Source organism: Epargyreus clarus, unplaced genomic scaffold (genome assembly GCF_041222505.1).
Source record: "Epargyreus clarus isolate Ecla_fem2 unplaced genomic scaffold, WU_Ecla_fem_2.2 ptg000017l, whole genome shotgun sequence".
Taxonomy (NCBI): Eukaryota; Metazoa; Arthropoda; class Insecta; order Lepidoptera; family Hesperiidae; genus Epargyreus; species Epargyreus clarus.
Genome location: NW_027332225.1, coordinates 10,363,279 through 10,384,950, shown reverse-complemented (window position 1 = coordinate 10,384,950; position 21,672 = coordinate 10,363,279). Strand labels below are relative to the sequence as shown.

Here is a 21,672-nt window from a genome sequence, read left to right as displayed (position 1 = left end):
AAGTTAAAATATTCATATATTTCATATATTATAAAGATGTCTACAATAAGAATAGAGTTAGAATAGTATTAGTTAAGAATAGAATAAATGAATTAAAAGACGTCTACGAGAATTCTCTATTTTAAGGCCTCATTCTGTAATTAATAAGAAACAAACTATTTCGATGACTGAGTTATTATTACTTGTGCACGGATTAACTTACAGGACTGTATAATTAAAAATACATGATTTGCTAATTTTAATCTTTTATTAACCGACTGCTTTGTTTGTTAGGTTTATATGGGTCTATTATTGAGTACACACCATAAAAATTTTGTATATATTTATCATTATATGTTACATTTACAATATTTACTAGAGATAACCTCAAAGCATTTTGAAGCTATTATTTTCTTGTATATTGAAGCTCTTGCTAAGCTGAATTTTTGTGCTGCTTGAGTGTGTACTTTCTTCATTTTTAAAATTATTTTCTGTAACAACTAGATATATAATTTTTATCATTGTCATTTTGAGAAATCTGTAGTGCAATAACAGCAACTGTATGGTCTTTTTCCTTCCTTCATCTTGTTACTCAAGTAAAGAACTACTATTTCCCATTTCCTTTACTTTATGTACTTCAGAGTGCTGACCACCTTTGAAATTTTGGTTCCTCACTTTCTATGACTCCACATTAAATCATGTTTGCTGCATCCTTGGGAAGTAGGACAGTCATCACATTTAATAATACTTTGTTTTTCATATACAGTCATGGAAACTGAGCATGACTTTTGATGTACCTTGTATTCAGGACAACTTTTACTTTTCATGAAATACAAACTTGCCTGCCTCTTAAACTGCACATACCCTATAGCGTCGTTACTATATGAGTGTCGCGAAGATCTGAAAATATAAATATAACCAATAAATAACCTTAGAGCAGTTCACATAAGAATATAAGTATAGTTTAAAAAGCTTGATAATCACTTAAAGACAACCTTTCTTCTATCGGAAATCGGTTAAGAAATGTTTTAAATGTAAATATAAAGAATATTTTACTTACGTTGTTTATTTGTGATTTCCATAGGTTATTTCACGGAAGTTTTTGTATTCGTTTTTATTTATTGCATTGTATATCTTCTTTAAGCAGATTCACGCTATCAGCTTTAATATACTGTTAATTCATTTCGGTTCACAACATAAATTCAACCAACTCTAACAGCAAACGATATCATTTTTATTTGTCTTGTTTATTATGCATGTGGTGACGTCACCTGACATTTAAGGCAGCACTGTCGCCGTTTTGGGATTTAAAATCCACAGATAAAAAATCGAAAATTTCTTTTAAAAAATTAAAATACTTAGAACGTATTAAAAATTAAACTAAATACTGCATAATTTATGTTTACTTATAAGCTATCATATCGATCATATTTCATATTTTATTGTTATTAGTGTCAAGTACCCAATTTAAAAATATAACCAATCCCAGAACTCACACTTAAGTGCCAGCAGAGCATACTAGAATAGCAAAAATCTGATGGATTTTCGACAAATATTTTTTTGAATCATGTCCACGTAACAAGATGGCGAGAACTCATCGGTTTTATGTAGACTAGTAATATAGCTACAATTTAAAAATACAAACAATCCCAGAACTCACACTAAAGTGCCAGCAGAGCATACTAAAATAGCAAAAATCGGATGGATTTTCGACAAATATTTTTTTTTCAATCATGTCCACGTAACCAGATGGCGGGAACTCATCGGTTTTATATAGACTAGTAACATAGCTATAATTTAAAAATATAACCAATCCCAGAACTCACACTAAAGTGCCAGCAGAGCATGCTAGAATAACAAAAATCGGATGGATTTTCGACAAATATTTTTTTTTCAATCATGTCCACGTAACCAGATGGCTGGAACTCATCGGTTTTATGTAGACTAGTAACATAGCTATAATTTAAAAATACAACCAATCCCAGAACTCACACTAAAGTGCCAGCAGAGCATACTAGAATAGCAAAAATCGGATGGATTTTCGACAAATATTTTTTTTCAATCATGTCCACGTAACCATATGGCGAGAACTCATCGGTTTTATGTAGACTAGTAACATAGCTACAATTTAAAAATACAAACAATCCCAGAACTCATACTAAAGTGCCAGCAGAGCATACTAGAATAGCAAAAATCGGATGGATTTTCGACAAATATTTTTTTTTCAATCGTGTCCACGTAACCATATGGCGAGAACTCATCGGTTTTATGTAGACTAGTAACATAGCTACAATTTAAAAATACAACCAATCCCAGAACTCACACTAAAGTGCCAGCAGAGCATACTAGAATAACAAAAATTGGATAGATTTTCGACAAACATATTTTTTCAAACATGTCCACGTAACCAGATGGCAAGAACTCATCGGTTTTATGTAGACTAGTAACATAGCTACAATTTAAAAATACAACCACTAGTCTACATAAAACCGATGAGTTCTCGTCATCTGGTTACGTGGACATGATTGAAAAAAAAATATTTGTCGAAAATCCATCCGATTTTTGCTATTCTAGTATGCTCTGCTGGCACTTTAGTGTGAGTTCTGGGATTGGTTGTAATTTTAAATTGTAGCTATGTTACTAGTCTACATAAAACCGATGAGTCCCGCCATCTGGTTACGTGGACATGATTGGAAAAAAAATATTTGTCGAAATTCCATCCGATTTTTGCTATTCTAGTATGCTCTGCTGGCACTTTAGTGTGAGTTCTGGGATTAGTTATATTTTTAAATATTAGCTATGATACTAGTCTACATAAAACCGATGAGTTCCCGCTATCTGGTCACGTGGACATGATTGTAAAAATATATTTGTCGAAAATCCATCCAATTTTTGTTATTCTAGTATGCTCTGCTGGCACTTTAGTGTGAGTTCTGGGATTGGTTGTATTTTTAAATTGTAGCTATGTTACTATTGTATATAAAACCGATGAGTTCCTTCATCTGGTTACGTGAACATGATTGAAAAAAATATTTGTCGAAAATCCATCCGATTTTTGCTATTCTAGTATGCTCTGCTGGCACTTTAGTGTGAGTTCTGGGATTGTTTGTATTTTTAAATTGTAGATATATTACTAGTCTACATAAAACCGATGAGTTCTCGCCATCTGGTTACCAGGACATGATTGAAAAAAAAATATTTGTCGAAATCCATCAGATTTTTGCTATTCTAGTATGCTCTGCTGGCACTTTAGTGTGAGTTCTGGGATTAGTTGTATTTTTAAATTGTAGCTTTATTACTGGTCTACATAAAGCCGACGAGTTCCCGTTATCTGGTTACGTGGACATGTTTGAAAAAATATATTTGTCGAAAATCCATCCGATTTTTGTTATTCTAGCATGCTCTGCTGGCACTTTAGTGTGAGTTCTGGGATTGGTTATATTTTTAAATTATAGCTATTTTACTAGTCTATATAAAACCGATGAGTTCCCGCCATCTGGTTACGTGGACATTATTGAAAAAAAAATATTTGTCGAAAATCCATCCGATTTTTGCTATTTTAGTATGCTCTGCTGGCACTTTAGTGTGAGTTCTGGGATTGTTTGTATTTTTAAATTGTAGCTATATTACTAGTCTACATAAAACCGATGAGTTCTCGCCATCTGGTTACGTGGACATGATTCAAAAAAATATTTGTCGAAAATCCATCAGATTTTTGCTATTTTAGTATGCTCTGCTGGCACTTTAGTGTGAGTTCTGGGATTGGTTGTATTTTTAAATTGTAGCTATGTTACTAGTCTACATAAAACCGATGAGTTCTCGCCATATGGTTACGTGGACATGATTGAAAAAAAAATATTTGTCGAAAATCCATCCGATTTTTGCTATTCTAGTATGCTCTGCTGGCACTTTAGTGTGAGTTTTGGGATTGGTTATATTTTTAAATTGTAGCTATGTTACTTGTCTACATAAAACCGATGAGTTCTCGCTATCTGGTTACGTGGACATGATTGTAAAAATATATTTGTCGAAAATCCATCTAATTTTTGTTATTCTAGTATGCTCTGCTGGCACTTTAGTGTGAGTTCTGGGATTGGTTGTATTTTTAAATTGTAACTATGTTACTAGTCTACATAAAACCGATGAGTTCTTGCCATCTGGTTACGTGGACATGATTGAAAAAAAAATATTTGTCGAAAATCCATCCGATTTTTGCTATTCTAGTATGCTCTGCAGGCACTTTAGTGCGAGTTCTGGGATTGGTTATATTTTTAAATTGTAGCTATGTTACTGATCTACATAAAACCGATGAGTTCCCGCCATCTGGTTACGTGGTCATGATTTAAAAAAAAAATATTTGTCGAAAATCCATCCGATTTTTGTTATTCTAGTATGCTCTGCTGGCACTTTAGTGAGAGTTCTGGGATTGGTTATATTTTTAAATTGTAGCTATGTTACTAGTCTATATAAAACCGATGAGTTCCCGCTATCTGGTTACGTGGAAATAATTAAAAAAAAATATTTCTCGAAACTCCATCCGATTTTTGTTATTCTAGTATGCTCTGCTGGCACTTTAGTGTGAGTTCTAGGATTGGTTATATTTTTAAATTGTAGCCATATTACTAGCCTATGTAAAACCGCTGAGTTCCTTCCCCCTGGTTACGTGAAAATAATATGAAAAAAAGTTTTGTCGAAAATCTTTCCGATTTGTACTATTCTAGTATGCTGTAGTGTGCTGGCACTTTAGTGTGAGTTCCTGGGTCAGTTATTGTACAAATGTATCATTTTATTACTAGGCTTTGCAAAATCGACGAGTTTCCACTTTTAAATAACCTTTTTGCATATTTTTTTTTTTTGGTTAAATTTTTGTCTATTTATTTTATCTATAAATTATTTTTTAAGTTTATTTCGCGAGAACTATCACTGAAAACTATTAGGAACTCTAGATATTAAGCTAATTACACTAATCAATAGCTTTTTTTTCAATTTTGTAGAAAATGCTCTGCTCTGTGAAGTTAGCAGAGCATTATTTTATTCTGCTTTATCTCCGTGAAATCGCCAGAACTATTCCTGAAAACTATCAGGAACTATAGAACTCATGTGCATGCGAATAGAACTCTCATTTTTTAGTGCTCTGCTGGAATATGCTATGCTAAGTTCACCAACATATTTTGGAGCTGCCAGAAGAAACTAACTGTTCTAGTCTTCACTCCGTCGTAAGGAAAAGCTTATGATAAGTAATATGACCAAAAAGCTTGCAGTCTAAGAGTAAATATTAATATTTTTTAAAATACTACATTTTATTTTTCCTTCAAAAAACCATAAATAATTTACAACTTACGAATACGGCAATCCGAAAAGTCGCAAGCGGCAACACAGCTGGCAACATTCTATTAAAAAGTCGCGACCGTTGTATGTTGACGGATTGCCTTTGCGAATATCATCTTTAATCTTTATGTCGAATATTTATTCCTAAATTTTCCGTGTTATTAACATTTTACAATAACATGTCCGATTATTAGACGCAGGTAGCATTTGAAGTTTTAACTGCTGGGTGAAATCGAACACCATGTTTTTCGAAGAAGAAGATGATGCACTTTTTAATCCTGAAATTTTTCACGTCGTTCGACGTGAACTTTGTAAGTATTTTCGTTGCTCGATGTTTAATATAAGGCAGAAACCTGAGTGTTCCGTTTCTCTATTTGGATATTTATACTATATTAATTTTAGACGCATTAGGTTCAACTATGGAAACCACGCCGTATGCTTTGAGAAGTGTACCCACACATACGGAAGACGGTATACCCATCAGGAAATTATACGTCGCGAATCTGCCAGCGAAGGTATGTCGTTTTATGAGTAAATATTTTACATATACAGACCCTTATAGCCATTCAGTGCCTTTATTATTGAAACAATAACAATGTTATTATTATAGATATGGAATTTGCAATTTTGCAACTTAATGTTATTTATTATTAAGTCAAATGAGTTCATTCCAAAGTATATTTGTTGAATATAACTGCTATAGTAAATTATATTTTCAGTGTTGTTTATAATTTTACTTTATCTTCAATTTTGATGTGTTTCACAAAATTGCGTAGAAATTGTGTGTAAACTCAGGAGACATTGGTCCTTGCTTAAGAATCAAATATACAAAGGAGTTAATCACAAATGCATTGCTTATCCGACCCGCGTGGTGGAGCGGTCACCATGCCGGTTTGACGCGAAGTGGGTCCCGGGTTCGATCCCCAGCCAGACAGATTTCTAAATGATGAATTTAGATTTCTGTTTCTGGGTATGGGTGTTTGTGTATTTGTCTCTGTGTGTGTCCATAGCACCCACGATACAGGGAATCCTAGTGTGGGGCTGTGAGTGTAGAAAGCGTTTATCTTGGAGACTAAGACGGTCACCGCATATTTAAGTTAGCTGACATGTACAATTGCACAACCTTTCTACTAAAAATGAAACGCGTCTCGTTTTAAATAAGGGCGTTAGTTGTACCTCCCCAGTCATACTATACATATAGCAATATATGATCTTTTAAAACATTGTTTGTATTCTTTATTTGTAGACCACCAGAACTGAGTTGTTTGGTGTATTTGCCCAGTATGGCTTCATCCGAAGTTGTTGGCTGAGGATGGGAGATAAGGGCCCACACAGAGTACCAATGCCCACATATGCCTTTGTGACATTTAGTGATCCTGCCGATGCTCACAAGTAAGTTTTTAACAGTTTTCAGTTTCAAATTAATCAGAGTTGTGGAAATTGGTGAAAATTGAGCTCAAAGATGCCGTTACATACATAAACACATAGATACAACCCAAGCTAATAAATACATGTTGAAAACAAACTCATTGAACTTGAAAGATTGGGTCTCTTGAATATTTGTTGTTAATAGAGACAGGTGTTTTATTAAATGTTGATATCAGGATGAGATGCTACCTGTATGTAAATAAAATACAAGTATGTCTGCTGCCTTTATACACTTTGATTTTTAACTATTTTGTATTTAATAAAATATTTGTAACCAAATTTTGATACTATTAATTTCTGTAAGTCAATAAACTCAATATTAATTCTAGAGCATTGCTAGCACCCAACCATGAAAAGATTCTCCGAGGCAGAACTCTCCGAATATCCCCAGCAGACAGTTGGCACCAGCCTGTCGAGGATGGAGAGGTTAAGATTCGGTGGAAGCCCAGAACTTGCCAGGAAGCAGGTAGAGACAGTGCCTCACAAGATTGTAACAATGGTGAGGTTTTGAATGGTTTTTGTCAGTTAGTGAAATAGCAAGAGAGAGCTCTCTCTCTCTTGCTATTTCAGAGAGAGATAGAGTTATGCATTAGTCATCAATTATTTTCTGTTTTATTTTTCCTTTTGTTTAAACTGAAGTAACAAAAGAGGATTTAGTCCTCATGGTAAGCAGTCACCGCTGTCATGGACATATTTACATATAACTTCATATAGAATAAGAATAGGCATGATGACACATTTTGAAAAGCCCTTCTATAACGTAGGTACATGTCTACCGATTCCAGAAATCGTATTATTTCGGTAATAAATTCAGTATTAACGAAAATAATAGCATTTGTTTATAGCCATTTTAAATTAAGCGCGAAAACGCTCGCGAGTGTCATGGCGTCCGTTGGTGACGTCACGTTAGAACATCCCATACAAAAGTTCAAGCAATTCAGTGACATACTTCCAATCTTTGGGATAATCAAAGAAACATCATATTAAAATCTACAAGTATTATTGAAATGATCCCATGTGTCTATTTACTTTCAAACTTAAGGTCCCTCAGTTAAACTCTTAGGCCTGCACCAGACATAGCACAAACATTTGAACACATATTTGAACACATGTTTGAAGACAGTGCAGCATGGGTATTTGAGTATCTTGTTTTTTTTTATTTATAATATAGAAGTAGCAGACGAGCATGCAGTCCACCTGATGGTAAGTGGCTACTGCCGCCCATGGACATTTGTAATCAACCCCAGATAGGATTAGATATTCCTACCTGAGGTCGGCCACAGATGCGCCGCTACCCCTGAGGACTAAGCTGGAACGCCTCGAAAAAGTCTGTCTCCCTTACCACACCCTTCAAACCAGAACACAGCAGTGCCTAACATTGCTGTTATGAGGCAGAAATAGGTGTGGCGGTGGTGCCGCCGGAGTCGAACCACAAAGGGTTCTACCACCTTCAAAATATCTTTTCCTAGCTTGCTTCAAATATTTGCACTTTGCCATTTGGTGTTAGTTTTCGAGTGCACATCAAAGCATTCAAACTTCAAATATGTGCGGAGCCTGCTATACATGCACATAGTCTAATTGCTAGGAGACCATGGCATGAGTGATAGGACAAAAATTTAAACAAACAAATGTTCAAATGTGTGAGCAAAGTCTGTGTTCAAATATTTGTTTATAACTGGCGCTGGTGTTACAATAATATTAATAAGAGAATAAGAGTTAATACTTTAGTAAAATTACTTGTAATAGTAATGAAGATTCTTTTAACATTGTTCACCTTTAATAATTATTTATATGATGCCAGTATTTCATGCCAGTTTTTTTCCAAGTACAGCTGAGGACGCCAACAATGAAAATTCAAATAGAATGGATGATCTTGAAGAAGAGGTGAGAACTCACTTGTTACATAACTATAATGTATGATGGTTTAATTATTATATTGTTTACATGTACTATGAGTTGCTAGTGACAAGGAAAATAAACACTTGGTGGTCCATAGTAAAAATGTGTGTGTACTTATGGACATACATAAGATCTGATACTAAACGTAATACTACTACAATATCTAAAACTAGCTGACCCGGCAAACTTTGTACCGCCTTAAAATCTATTTATCAAATATATTTCATATAAAATATAGCCTATGTTACTCGTGGATAATGTAGCTTTCAAATGGTGAAATTTTTAAAATTGGGCCAGTAGTTTTTGAGCCTATTCATTACAATCATTACAAATAAAGTATTCCTCTTTATAATATTAGTTTAGATATAATATATCCAGCATTTTTGTTACAAAAATTTTTTAACAATAAATTTTTTCCTCCCATTGTATGCCTAAGACACATGACTTCAAAAGCCCTCAACAGTATTGTAGCCTGAAATTATAGAAAGTACAATTTCCAGTTACAAGAAATAATGATAAATGTCAGGTTGAATAATGCCCAATATTTGTTGCATGTTGTAGATTTTTGATAGTGTTGTGTTTTTATAAGGCCCTTCCTTTATATTCATAGTTCTGTAAAATAAAAATATAATTGCTATTAGAATGGGTGTATTATTATACGAGTACATATTTATTAACAAGTTATTTTTGTATTTTTCCAGGACATTTTGCCATTGCTTGATGGGTCTACTGAATACACCCCTTACAATATATTAGAAGTGTTGAACCAAGATTGCTTGCATCACATATTCAGCTATATCCCTATCAGGGATTTGGTTAGATCAGAGAGGGTCAGTAAAGCTTGGCAGAGTTCGATCCAGGAGTATCTTGAGAGTAAGAATGTGTTCATACTTCATTTTTTAAATTATTTGCTACAAATTTGTTACTATTCTTTAAGAGCACCATAAAATTGTAATTGTAATTGTATTTATAATATAACACTAAATATGTATTTGGATTAACAACCTCTATTACTTAAAATGTCGTATAATTTTTTAGACTAGGCTCTATAAAGAGTGAAAACAAAATTTTATTTATACTCCTATTTTGAAAGTCACCTACCATTCTGTTTTGTGTAATGAAATGTGCCTAAGTGTGATACATCCTCAGGACAGACCTTTATCTAATCTGTGATCCTCAGACTTTTACTCAATTCTCATTTAAGTATTGATTTATTGTCTAACAAGGTTCACATCAATTAGATTAGTTATATCTTAATCTGTTTTATACCGAGAGATCCCATGGCCAGCAGTAATGAGTTCTGTATGAGCATAGACAAAGGCAGTGATAGCCTAGTGGTTAAGAAACTCGGCCTCTCGATCGAGGGGTCCGAGGTTCAAATCCCAAGCACGCACCTCTGATTTATCAAAGTTATGTGCGTATTAAAAATGAATTATCACATGCTAAACGGTGAAGAAAAACATCGCGATGAAAGCTACATACCCAAGAGATTTATAAAAAAAATCTCGAACTTATGTGAAGTCTACCAATACGCACTCGGCCAGCGCGGTGGACTATGGCCTAATCCTTCTCATTATGAGAGGACCCGTGCCCAGCAGTGGGACAATCGGGTTCAGTGCGAGGGGGTAACGTAGGAGCGTGTTGGCAGGCGTGCGCGTGTTCAAGACGTCGTGGTGGCAGCACGTGGGCGTGACGCTGACGACGGCGGTGCTGCGCCGCGTGCTGCAGCGGCTCGGCGGCGCGCTGCTGCGGCTGCACATCGACCACCACTGGTCCGCGCTCAACGACCGCACCGCGCACACCGTCGGCAAGTTCTGCCCCAACCTCGAGGAGCTCAAGGTAGCCGCAATAGGGATGTCGGAAAAAAATATGTATGGAAAAATACGTATTTTCTTCAAAATTTTCCTTTTCCTTTAATTTCTCACATAACATTACTTTCCAGATTTTGATCCTTATAAGCAACACTATCAGATAGTGGAATAATATAGAGGGTGCATTTTTTTTTCAAAATGAACTCGTTCGATTTCCAGCTAGGGAAAAAGTTATTTTAAAAAAGTAATGATGCAGTTTTAGTTTTTATCAAAATCGGCCTCGTAACTCCTTTCAGCATTTTTCGCTAATCCTTATAGTTTGGCCCTGAAGGCCCGTTTTAAAAATTCACCCTGTATATATATATATATATAAATTATTTTACTTTACAAAGTATTCTTTTTTAGTAGGCAAATTACAAAATTTCTAAATATTATCCCAAAGCAGTACTGCTGGAATAAATATGTATAGTTTTTTATACAATTTTCGATATTGGATATTTTGTATCGGTGTATCGATATATCGGATCAAAATGTATCGGGTAAAAAATCGATATATCGAATTACAAATATCGTTATTACGATATATCGATATTTTTTCGCTGCTGCACTTGCACATCGACCACCGCTAGTCCGCGCTCAACGACCGCACCGCGCACATTGTCGGCAAGTTCTGCCCCAACCTCGAGGAGCTTAAGGTACACACATCGCCCCCATGCTTGTATATATTGTATAGTCCTCGTCAAACGTCAAGTCCGTTGTATGAATTGTATAGTCCGCTCTGAAGTTAATGCGCGCAGGTGTCAGCCAGAGAGCTAATGTGGTTGAATACAACCAAATAACAATAACAAGCAAATACTCCGTAGCAACATTAAGGGTACACTAACGCAGCTATTTATCCGTGGGCGAGAGCGGACAGCAGACGGGTTCCGGGGATCCCGCGCTGTCTTCGTCCCGCTAATATCTACAATTTGCTATTGCGACGGGACTCGTTTCTATATTCGAAGCAGACTAGCAGTTTGGCGGGGTCGCATATTATATTGATAGAACATTTTAGGTTTTTAAAATGAAAAAAATGTACTATTTCCTCTTTCTAATATATTTTTACTATCCATTTCAGATAGTTGGAATGCAAACGAAAAATTGGAACCCCCTAATTTATGGATGTAGGAATCTAAAAAGCGTCGCTTTCGTTTCTTGTAATAAGGTAATTACCTTACTTTTCTACTGTCATTATTAATTGAAATTCAAATGTAAATTCAATTATCAAGTTACAAAAAGGATTACGATAAATAGACGTCTATTTCAGCTTACAGATTCGAGTTTAATTCATGCAGTGAAGCAGGACTCCTGTATAGAGAGCATGACGATAGCCAACAACACTCACGTCACTGGCTTGTTCCTCACAGGCGCGAACCCTACTAAGCTGACGTCACTCTCCTTCTACAACTGCTACAGTCTCCAGGGAACTGTGCTCAGCGCAGCCCTGGACACACTACCTAGTCTAAAATGTCTCAAGTTGGACGTATGTCCGGTCACCATGTGGAAAATCATACCGCTCATATTGAAGAAACTACCCGATTTAGAAGAACTTTCTCTCAGTGAATACATGTCCATTGAAATAACATTGAATCCTCAAGGCAATACAGCGTTCTGTGAAGCTGTGGCTAATCTCACCAAGCTAAAGATATTGAATATCAGTCGAAATATATACATAACAAATGCCGTGTTGAAACAACTCGCCCAGTCGTGTCCGCAACTCGAGTCTATAAATATTTCTGGTTGCAATGCGAGGAAGGGCTACCCACATCCTTGTAAGTTGATTTATTATTTATTAGGGTTTTTGATTAGGAACCTATTAATTCATTTACAGTCACAAATATATGACTATGGGCAGATTATCAAAAATATCTGACTCAAGAACAAGTTCAGTAAGATCTGCCTGCAAGAATGCAGTAAAAATATATGACATTAATAGGCAGCAAAAATATGTGATGATAACGTTGATCAAATAATTGTGACATGTGACGTCAATGAAGGTGCAATAATATCTGACAAAATTTATACGTTTGGACAAGTGTATTCTTGAAACAAATGATGATGAACAACTAAATGATGGCAAAATGGACATCTTTTTAGTCAGTTTCATATGAATTGTATGAAATTTAGAAGATGCTATTAATATTCAAATGTTTTTCTTGTTCGCACATAGTTTATACTATGTATATACATATTGTGAGAATGTGTCGTACAGTGACTGTGGTGATGAACGAGAGCACGCCGGTGTACCCGGGCGTGAGCGACGAGGGCGTGGCGGCGCTATGCGCGGGCTGCCCGGCGCTGCGCCACCTCGACGTGTCGTACCTCGCCGCGCTCAGCGACGCCGGCCTGGCCGCCGCCGCGCGCCTGCCGCGCCTCGCCGCGCTCGTCGCGCGGGGCAACGCCGCGCTCTCCGCGCAGCCCCTCGCCGCCGCGATCTACGCCTGCCACAGGCTGCAGGTGCGTACCGTGCCGCCCTGGCCGCGCTCAGCGACGCCGGCCTGGCCGCCGCCGCGCGCCTGCCGCGCCTCGCCGCGCTCGTCGCGCGGGGCAACGCCGCGCTCTCCGCGCAGCCCCTCGCCGCCGCGATCTACGCCTGCCACAGGCTGCAGGTGCGTACCGTGCCGCCCTGGCCGCGCTCAGCGACGCCGGCCTGGCCGCCGCCGCGCGCCTGCCGCGCCTCGCCGCGCTCGTCGCGCGGGGCAACGCCGCGCTCTCCGCGCAGCCCCTCGCCGCCGCGATCTACGCCTGCCACAGGCTGCAGGTGCGTACCGTGCCGCGCCTGGCCGCGCTCGGCGACGCCGGGCCGGCGGCCGCCCGAGGAGCAACGCCGCATCGGAGCATTTGATACTGTAGAAATTAGTATTTTCCACGCCAAGAATATTTTGATTTCCTACTCCCAATTCTAGGAACATCTTCAAGAGAATGGTTCGGGAGCATTGCTAACGCATGTCCTAATGAGTCTTTCAACTTTCTTTAATTCACTGTGTTGTATATATTTATTTGTATACATTATATATTTATATATTATTTATTATTATTATATGTAGATATTGGATGTTTTTTTACAGTTTGTATTTTTTTGTTTATGCATACCACATGCTACTGCCATCATCCAGGATCGACTGGTGGAGAATGCCAATAGGCATTAAGTATACCCTTTGTAACCCTCAGTTTAAGGTGTACAAAACTAAATAAATAAAATAAAATAAAAATAATTATTAAAAAATGAATATCTTAGACCGCGTAATTTTATTATGGGTTAAATTGCGATTACAATCCCTCAGGAGGTGGACGCGTGCGGGTGCGACGGCGTGTCGGAGGAGCTGGTGGAGGCGGCCGTGCACGCGCTGCACCTGCAGCCGCGCGTGCTCACGCTGCGCCTGGCCGCCACCGCCGCCGCGCAGCTCGACCTCGGCCTCACCGAGGTGCGCGCACACACACACACGCACACACACACACACGTGCACGCGCTGCACCTGCAGCCGCGCGTGCTCACGCTGCGCCTGGCCGCCACCGCCGCCGCGCAGCTCGACCTCGGCCTCACCGAGGTGCGCGCACACACCCGCGCACATACACACACACACACACACACGTGCACGCGCTGCACCTGCAGCCGCGCGTGCTCACGCTGCGCCTGGCCGCCACCGCCGCCGCGCAGCTCGACCTCGGCCTCACCGAGGTGCGCGCACACACCCGCGCACATACACACACACACACACACACGTGCACGCGCTGCACCTGCAGCCGCGCGTGCTCACGCTGCGCCTGGCCGCCACCGCCGCCGCGCAGCTCGACCTCGGCCTCACCGAGGTGCGCGCACACACCCGCGCACATACACACACACACACACACACGTGCACGCGCTGCACCTGCAGCCGCGCGTGCTCACGCTGCGCCTGGCCGCCACCGCCGCCGCGCAGCTCGACCTCGGCCTCACCGAGGTGCGCGCACACACACACACGCACACACACACACACGTGCACGCGCTGCACCTGCAGCCGCGCGTGCTCACGCTGCGCCTGGCCGCCACCGCCGCCGCGCAGCTCGACCTCGGCCTCACCGAGGTGCGCGCACACACACACACGCACACACACACACACGTGCACGCGCTGCACCTGCAGCCGCGCGTGCTCACGCTGCGCCTGGCCGCCACCGCCGCCGCGCAGCTCGACCTCGGCCTCACCGAGGTGCGCGCACACACCCGCGCACATACACACACACACACACACACGTGCACGCGCTGCACCTGCAGCCGCGCGTGCTCACGCTGCGCCTGGCCGCCACCGCCGCCGCGCAGCTCGACCTCGGCCTCACCGAGGTGCGCGCACACACCCGCGCACATACACACACACACACACACACGTGCATGCGCTGCACCTGCAGCCGCGCGTGCTCACGCTGCGCCTGGCCGCCACCGCCGCCGCGCAGCTCGACCTCGGCCTCACCGAGGTGCGCGCACACACACACACGCACACACACACACACGTGCACGCGCTGCACCTGCAGCCGCGCGTGCTCACGCTGCGCCTGGCCGCCACCGCCGCCGCGCAGCTCGACCTCGGCCTCACCGAGGTGCGCGCACACACCCGCGCACATACACACACACACACACACACGTGCACGCGCTGCACCTGCAGCCGCGCGTGCTCACGCTGCGCCTGGCCGCCACCGCCGCCGCGCAGCTCGACCTCGGCCTCACCGAGGTGCGCGCACACACCCGCGCACATACACACACACACACACACACGTGCACGCGCTGCACCTGCAGCCGCGCGTGCTCACGCTGCGCCTGGCCGCCACCGCCGCCGCGCAGCTCGACCTCGGCCTCACCGAGGTGCGCGCACACACCCGCGCACATACACACACACACACACACACGTGCACGCGCTGCACCTGCAGCCGCGCGTGCTCACGCTGCGCCTGGCCGCCACCGCCGCCGCGCAGCTCGACCTCGGCCTCACCGAGGTGCGCGCACACACCCGCGCACATACACACACACACACACACACGTGCACGCGCTGCACCTGCAGCCGCGCGTGCTCACGCTGCGCCTGGCCGCCACCGCCGCCGCGCAGCTCGACCTCGGCCTCACCGAGGTGCGCGCACACACCCGCGCACATACACACACACACACACACACGTGCACGCGCTGCACCTGCAGCCGCGCGTGCTCACGCTGCGCCTGGCCGCCACCGCCGCCGCGCAGCTCGACCTCGGCCTCACCGAGGTGCGCGCACACACCCGCGCACATACACACACACACACACACACGTGCACGCGCTGCACCTGCAGCCGCGCGTGCTCACGCTGCGCCTGGCCGCCACCGCCGCCGCGCAGCTCGACCTCGGCCTCACCGAGGTGCGCGCACACACCCGCGCACATACACACACACACACACACACGTGCACGCGCTGCACCTGCAGCCGCGCGTGCTCACGCTGCGCCTGGCCGCCACCGCCGCCGCGCAGCTCGACCTCGGCCTCACCGAGGTGCGCGCACACACCCGCGCACATACACACACACACACACACACGTGCACGCGCTGCACCTGCAGCCGCGCGTGCTCACGCTGCGCCTGGCCGCCACCGCCGCCGCGCAGCTCGACCTCGGCCTCACCGAGGTGCGCGCACACACCCGCGCACATACACACACACACACACACACGTGCACGCGCTGCACCTGCAGCCGCGCGTGCTCACGCTGCGCCTGGCCGCCACCGCCGCCGCGCAGCTCGACCTCGGCCTCACCGAGGTGCGCGCACACACCCGCGCACATACACACACACACACACACACGTGCACGCGCTGCACCTGCAGCCGCGCGTGCTCACGCTGCGCCTGGCCGCCACCGCCGCCGCGCAGCTCGACCTCGGCCTCACCGAGGTGCGCGCACACACACACACGTGTCGGAGGAGCTGGTGGAGGCGGCCATACATGCACATACGCACACGAATAGATGCGTAGACAATAGGCGTACATACACAGAAACGCGCACAGACACATGTACATGTTTGTGCGTATACACCCACCTATACGTTCACACACAACGCACACATGTACACATGATCCCATATGCACGTATACAAATGCGCGCACTATTAGGGTGGTTTTTCTTTTACGCAAGTGCGGTGAAATTCTTTATGTACGCGTATACGGCCGTGAGATACGCGCACCATACATAAAGAATTTCACCGCATTCTCTTCGCAACCAGAGAGCGTCTGAAACGATAAGAAGAAAATGGTGCATGTGTGTATGGAACGCCTGTGTGGGCGTAAAATACGTATAATAAGAAAAACTAGGACCTTTTTGGTGAGGGAATATTTAGTGTTTCGATTCAGAAGACACAAACGTCCTACGTATTTTGTCTAATCAATAACAGTAGTGCTGAACACTGTTCAGCTACCATGTTTTGGTTCAAATGGTATGACTAATATAACGCGTTCCAACCCTATCTTAAGTAGACTTCAAATATCTATGGGCATGTGGACTGCATGCTCGTTTCTCGATGTTATAATATAAAAAAATAACTAATTACCTAATACTAATACTAAAAATAACTAATTAACTAAAGAAACTTTATCTACGTCCACAGCGCACATATCCTACCCATCCGTTGCTGAGGCTGGACGTGGACGAGGACCGCAGCAACCCGCACCTGCGGCCGGACTTCGTGGACCAGGTGTTCGACGACAGCTCCGACGACTCCATGAACGACATGTACGACCCGGAGGACTTCGACGACTTCATTGGACACGGTGAGATATTAACTGTTTGCAGATGACGTCACATCCATTTTTTTTTAATTATAGGAGTAGCAGACGAGCATGTAGTCCACCTAATGGTAAGTGGCTACTGCCGCACATGGACATCTGTAATCAACCCCAGATAGGATTAGATCCTACCTAAGGTCAGCCACAGATGCGCCGCTACCCCTGAGGACTAAGCTGGAACGCCTCAGAAAAGTATGTCTCCCTTACCACAAACTTCAAAACGGAATTCAACAACGCCTAACACTGCTGTTATAAGGCAGTAAAAGGTGTGGCGGTGGTGCCGCCGGAGTCGAACCACAAAGGGATCTACCACATTCAATACTTCATTTTATTGGTTGTTTACCTCACACTATCTCTTTTACACTGACACGTGACCTCCCCCCTGTTTGTTATTATGGTTGAACTTCATTTATCGTATAAGTGCTATATTGGCCAATAAGACACGTCCGTAAAGAGTACATAGCTGTTTGTCGACTTATGTTGCTTTATAATAATGCAAGTTTAACCAGTTATTAGTATAATTAGAACTTTGATTTTTTTCCTATTTATTCCTATCTTCTTGTCTATCGCTATGCATATTTAAATCTTTCCTTATAAAGTAAGCAGGTAAAGCTAAAGAAATAGTAGCAAGTTTTTATAAAAAGTCAAAAACATAAACGTTAATAAAATGATATTTAAGACATTGTTTGTCTTTAATTATGAAGATTACATTTAAAAAAGGTGGAACTCATACAAAACTGCCGAAGGGAACATTTTAAGGAATATAATTTTTATATTTTTAGGTTAAAACAGTTTTTTTAATATTTCTTAGGTGAAAACAGTTTTTAGGTAGCATCAAAAAATATTTTACCTTGTAAGAACCGAAATTTGACTTTCAAGCGAAAGTCTCAGATACTAGTGTAGATATGACATTACGATTTACCTAAATAAAAAAGGTTATAACCAACAAAAATCCTGAGACATAGGTGATTTCATTGACCGCTTGTGGAGGTAATTTCTTCCCAATGCACTTAAAATCACTATAATAATTGACATTAGTGTTTCAAAAGATACTGTCTTTTGTTGTAGTTGTGGCGTCGCTATGAATTGCTTGCAATCTGGCTTCATACGCACTGTTCGTTTTAAATTGTTCAATATTCAGACATCTATTTTAAGATTCACTATTTTTAATGTCTATTTCAAGTACATGAATTTGTTTTTACTTTCTCTTTTTGTGGGAATTACAGTCTTAGAAGTCCTTCGCAGAAGGCGACTCAAAAGTTCTGAGCAGCACTGGCCCATAGCCAGTAGTCGGTGCGTCATGTAAATGTGTAAATTGTTAGAAATTATAGTTTTAGTAAATTCTGTTGTTATGCTTAAGACAAGTTCAAAATTTGCGAGTTAGCGTCGCCACTGTTATCGACCCATTACTGTCCCACTGCTGGGCATGTGTCTTCTCTCATTATGAGAAAGGTCATAGTAGATTCCGCTGCGTATGGGCGGATTGATAGACTGCACGCAACTTAGATAACTTTTGTCTAACAGAACAGATTTGAATTTTTGTGTTACTGAATAATTTATGCTCATATAATATTTTTACAAATATTTATCGGAAATACTCAAATGCTACATGATTTAAAAAGAACTAAGTATGTATTTTGAACGTCATACAACATAAAACTTTGGTGCTTAGTGCTGGTGGTTTTGTTGAAACTATTTTTGCGCATTGTTATGTACGAAATATAAAGTCGTTCACATTAGCATAGCTTTAAAAGCTTACGTAAGGCAATAATGCGTATGCTTGTCACCGATAATTATTTTTATATATTTTGTGCCTGTATAGGGCATGCATAATGTAACAAATAAATAATTATTTATCGGTAGACAAAGAATGAAGAATTTTTTTAACGAATGTAACACACACATTAGTAAACATAGTTTAAGAATTAGTATCAAGATTTTAAAAATATAGGTAATCAAAAGATTATTATGAGAAATGATATTCATAGACACGCATTTTCGTTATACCCGTAGCTTCTTTTCAAAAGCCTCGCCTTCGCTATAATGATATGTTTTAGGTTAAACGTAGTATATAAAAATAAAATATAATTTTAATAATATGAGAATATTTATATTATTTATTATCATATATTAACACTAAATAGCCTGAAATGGAAATACATATTTATGGTTACTAATTATATTATTAAGTTTATTAGTATAATTATTTAATTATTATCTACGTCTAATGTTAAAGTATTAGATGTAACTTTAAGTTATCGCTTTTATTTAGTTTAAGAATTCTTCAAGTCAAATTTTGTTTAACACAATTTAAAGCATGATTTATATAATATCAATAAAAATCAAATGTGACGTAGATACGCATTGGCCCCGCTTGGCTTCTATAATATAGCTCTTGCTCGCGATTTCGGTAGGCTTAAAGCAGCGGTACTTAGTTTTTTATTTTATATTTTTACGCTTTTTAGAGTAGAGCTTGAGTCTTAAGGCCGTATTTATCTTATCTGACTTCATAAGAACCGACTTTTACACTTTGGCATTGTCATCTTAGATTTCTTGATTCTCGAGATTTCTCTTTATTTTTGAAAGACATGTCATAACTGCTCTTAAAACATTTTTACACTATGGTAGAAATACTAATTCTACCACTATAGTTCATGTATTTTTAAATTGTCCTAATTTTATTTACACATTGAATGATTACATATTCCGCTAACACTAAAACCATACCCACACTTGCTTTTATCAATATTATTATGACTATTAAGACATATATACAATTATTATAACATATATAATTTTAGGCGAATGTCATTTTTATACCCACTGTAACATATATATAGCTAATGCATATACATGTATAAAAATGAATTCTTAAAGACACTGTTTTAAAAGACTTTCATATGTTTATTTCCCAGATGATGACCTATTTCTCGACGAGGATGGAATAGAAGATTACGAAGGCGTCTATGCTTATGGCATCGACGCGCCTATTATCATTCTCTAGAGCTTAAACACTTGCAGTTTTATCTCGGCAACTATACCAACCACTGCTACAGTTATTCCCTGGATGTGACTTAATATTAATGGACTTTTTCGTTTTATTTTTGTGTTTTAATTAATTTGCAGTTCATTTATTTTAGTGGTGTTTCTTGTTTCACGGTTGATTGCATTTTCATTTGTTTTGTACGTGTTATTATTTGCGTTTCATTAAAGTGTCATACTGAACTATATATACTATATACTGAACTGAACTGCTATTAAAAGTACATACTCTGATGTTTATTTAAATAATGATGGAAGTACTTTGGTTCGATTAAAGTTTGTATATTATTTTGTTTAAAAATACTTAATGAATCAGAACCAATGTTTTTATCTGTGATGGAGCTTTGTTGCCACAATAGGGTTTAACGGTTTTATTTTAATGTCATTGTTTATTAACCTATATAATTATATATAATATTTCATTGTATTATGTAATTATAAGCAAAGTCTGAAATGTTGTGATGAATTAAATTATTTCAGTATAACTCGCGCCTTTCTTTGTGAGCGCTCTGACTTGACTGTAAATTAAACTGTTCCTGATAGGTAGAATAGTAAATATGTATAAACATCAATATTAAGCCTTAAGGAAAAACAATTCATAGATTACATAGATTTGCCTTACAGGGTGAACTTTTGTGTGTAGATTAATAAAAAGATAAAAAAATACACTCAATTACTTTGCAATGAGCCAATTGAGCATTCATTTTTATTTTTTAGTTAACAGTGTCTTCCATGACTAGACTTAATACATATAAGCAACGCCATCTTGGGGCCTCAGCAGACGATTTAGCTGTTTTTTTGAGACTAGATTTAGCGATTAAATGCTACACTCTTTACTCGTTTGAACGAGACTCACGTCCTACTGCTATTTTTGAGTACTCGATGCACAAGAACTTGAAAAGCACGATGCAGCATAAATGCAGTTCGGTCAGAGTGACCCAACACAGTAAATCGCATAGTAGTGTTGATGCAACCCCTAATAAGCTAATCGACGATGCGAAAAGTAGTCTGTCTGCTAGAGCCGAATATCAAAACTACTGCACCACTGAAACAATAATATAAGGCGCGAGTTATGCCATTGTAAAAGTTAATTTCTTTAAACTGGTATTGTTTTGTATAAATTGTATTAAAATTGTAGATAGTAACTAACTCTCATACAGCCTTTGTGTATTGCACTACTGGATTAGTAAGACTGTAATGCCTCCTAAATATTTACTCACTGTATACCCACCATTTATCTGCGCTTTAGGTTTTGAAATATAAATGTTAAAACTATTTACAGTTAAAAAGTCTGGATATCCATTATATAAATGTACCAGATATCAGCTGTTTAAAATATTACACTTAATTCGAGTAATTGTAATTTTATAAGTGTG

At 40.5% G+C, this 21,672-nt stretch overlaps 1 protein-coding gene and 1 long non-coding RNA gene across 2 annotated transcripts; one reads left to right on the top strand and one right to left on the bottom strand.

The window, feature by feature from the left end:
* Positions 1-228: 228 nt before the first annotated feature.
* Positions 229-1,441, bottom strand: LOC140749128 (uncharacterized). Its single transcript, XR_012103026.1, has 2 exons — positions 1,040-1,441; positions 229-879 (listed from the first exon to the last, which is right to left on the bottom strand). It is a non-coding gene; the product is annotated as an uncharacterized LOC140749128 (long non-coding RNA).
* Positions 1,442-5,365: 3,924 nt separating this feature from the next.
* LOC140749166 (putative RNA-binding protein EEED8.10) lies at positions 5,366-20,938 on the top strand. The gene is made up of 13 exons (XM_073082209.1): positions 5,366-5,618; positions 5,710-5,822; positions 6,554-6,699; positions 7,065-7,234; positions 8,567-8,619; positions 9,336-9,507; positions 10,283-10,473; positions 11,563-11,649; positions 11,752-12,256; positions 12,697-12,941; positions 13,769-13,909; positions 17,077-17,239; positions 20,170-20,938. Exons 1-13 carry the CDS (start codon positions 5,549-5,551, stop codon positions 20,256-20,258), a joined length of 2,145 nt encoding a protein of 714 aa, XP_072938310.1. The 5' UTR covers positions 5,366-5,548; the 3' UTR covers positions 20,259-20,938.
* The last annotated feature ends 734 nt before the right edge of the window (positions 20,939-21,672 follow it).

Bases quoted from the DNA above. Each gene is read 5' to 3' on its own strand.
- LOC140749166 (XM_073082209.1), top strand. From the start codon at position 5,549: ATGTTTTTCGAAGAAGAAGATGATGCACTTTTTAATCCTGAAATTTTT. The intron at 9,508-10,282 runs GTAAGAATGTGT...GCGTGTTGGCAG, and splicing joins GATCCAGGAGTATCTTGAGA to GCGTGCGCGTGTTCAAGACG. The intron at 12,942-13,768 runs GTGCGTACCGTG...ACAATCCCTCAG, and splicing joins ACGCCTGCCACAGGCTGCAG to GAGGTGGACGCGTGCGGGTG.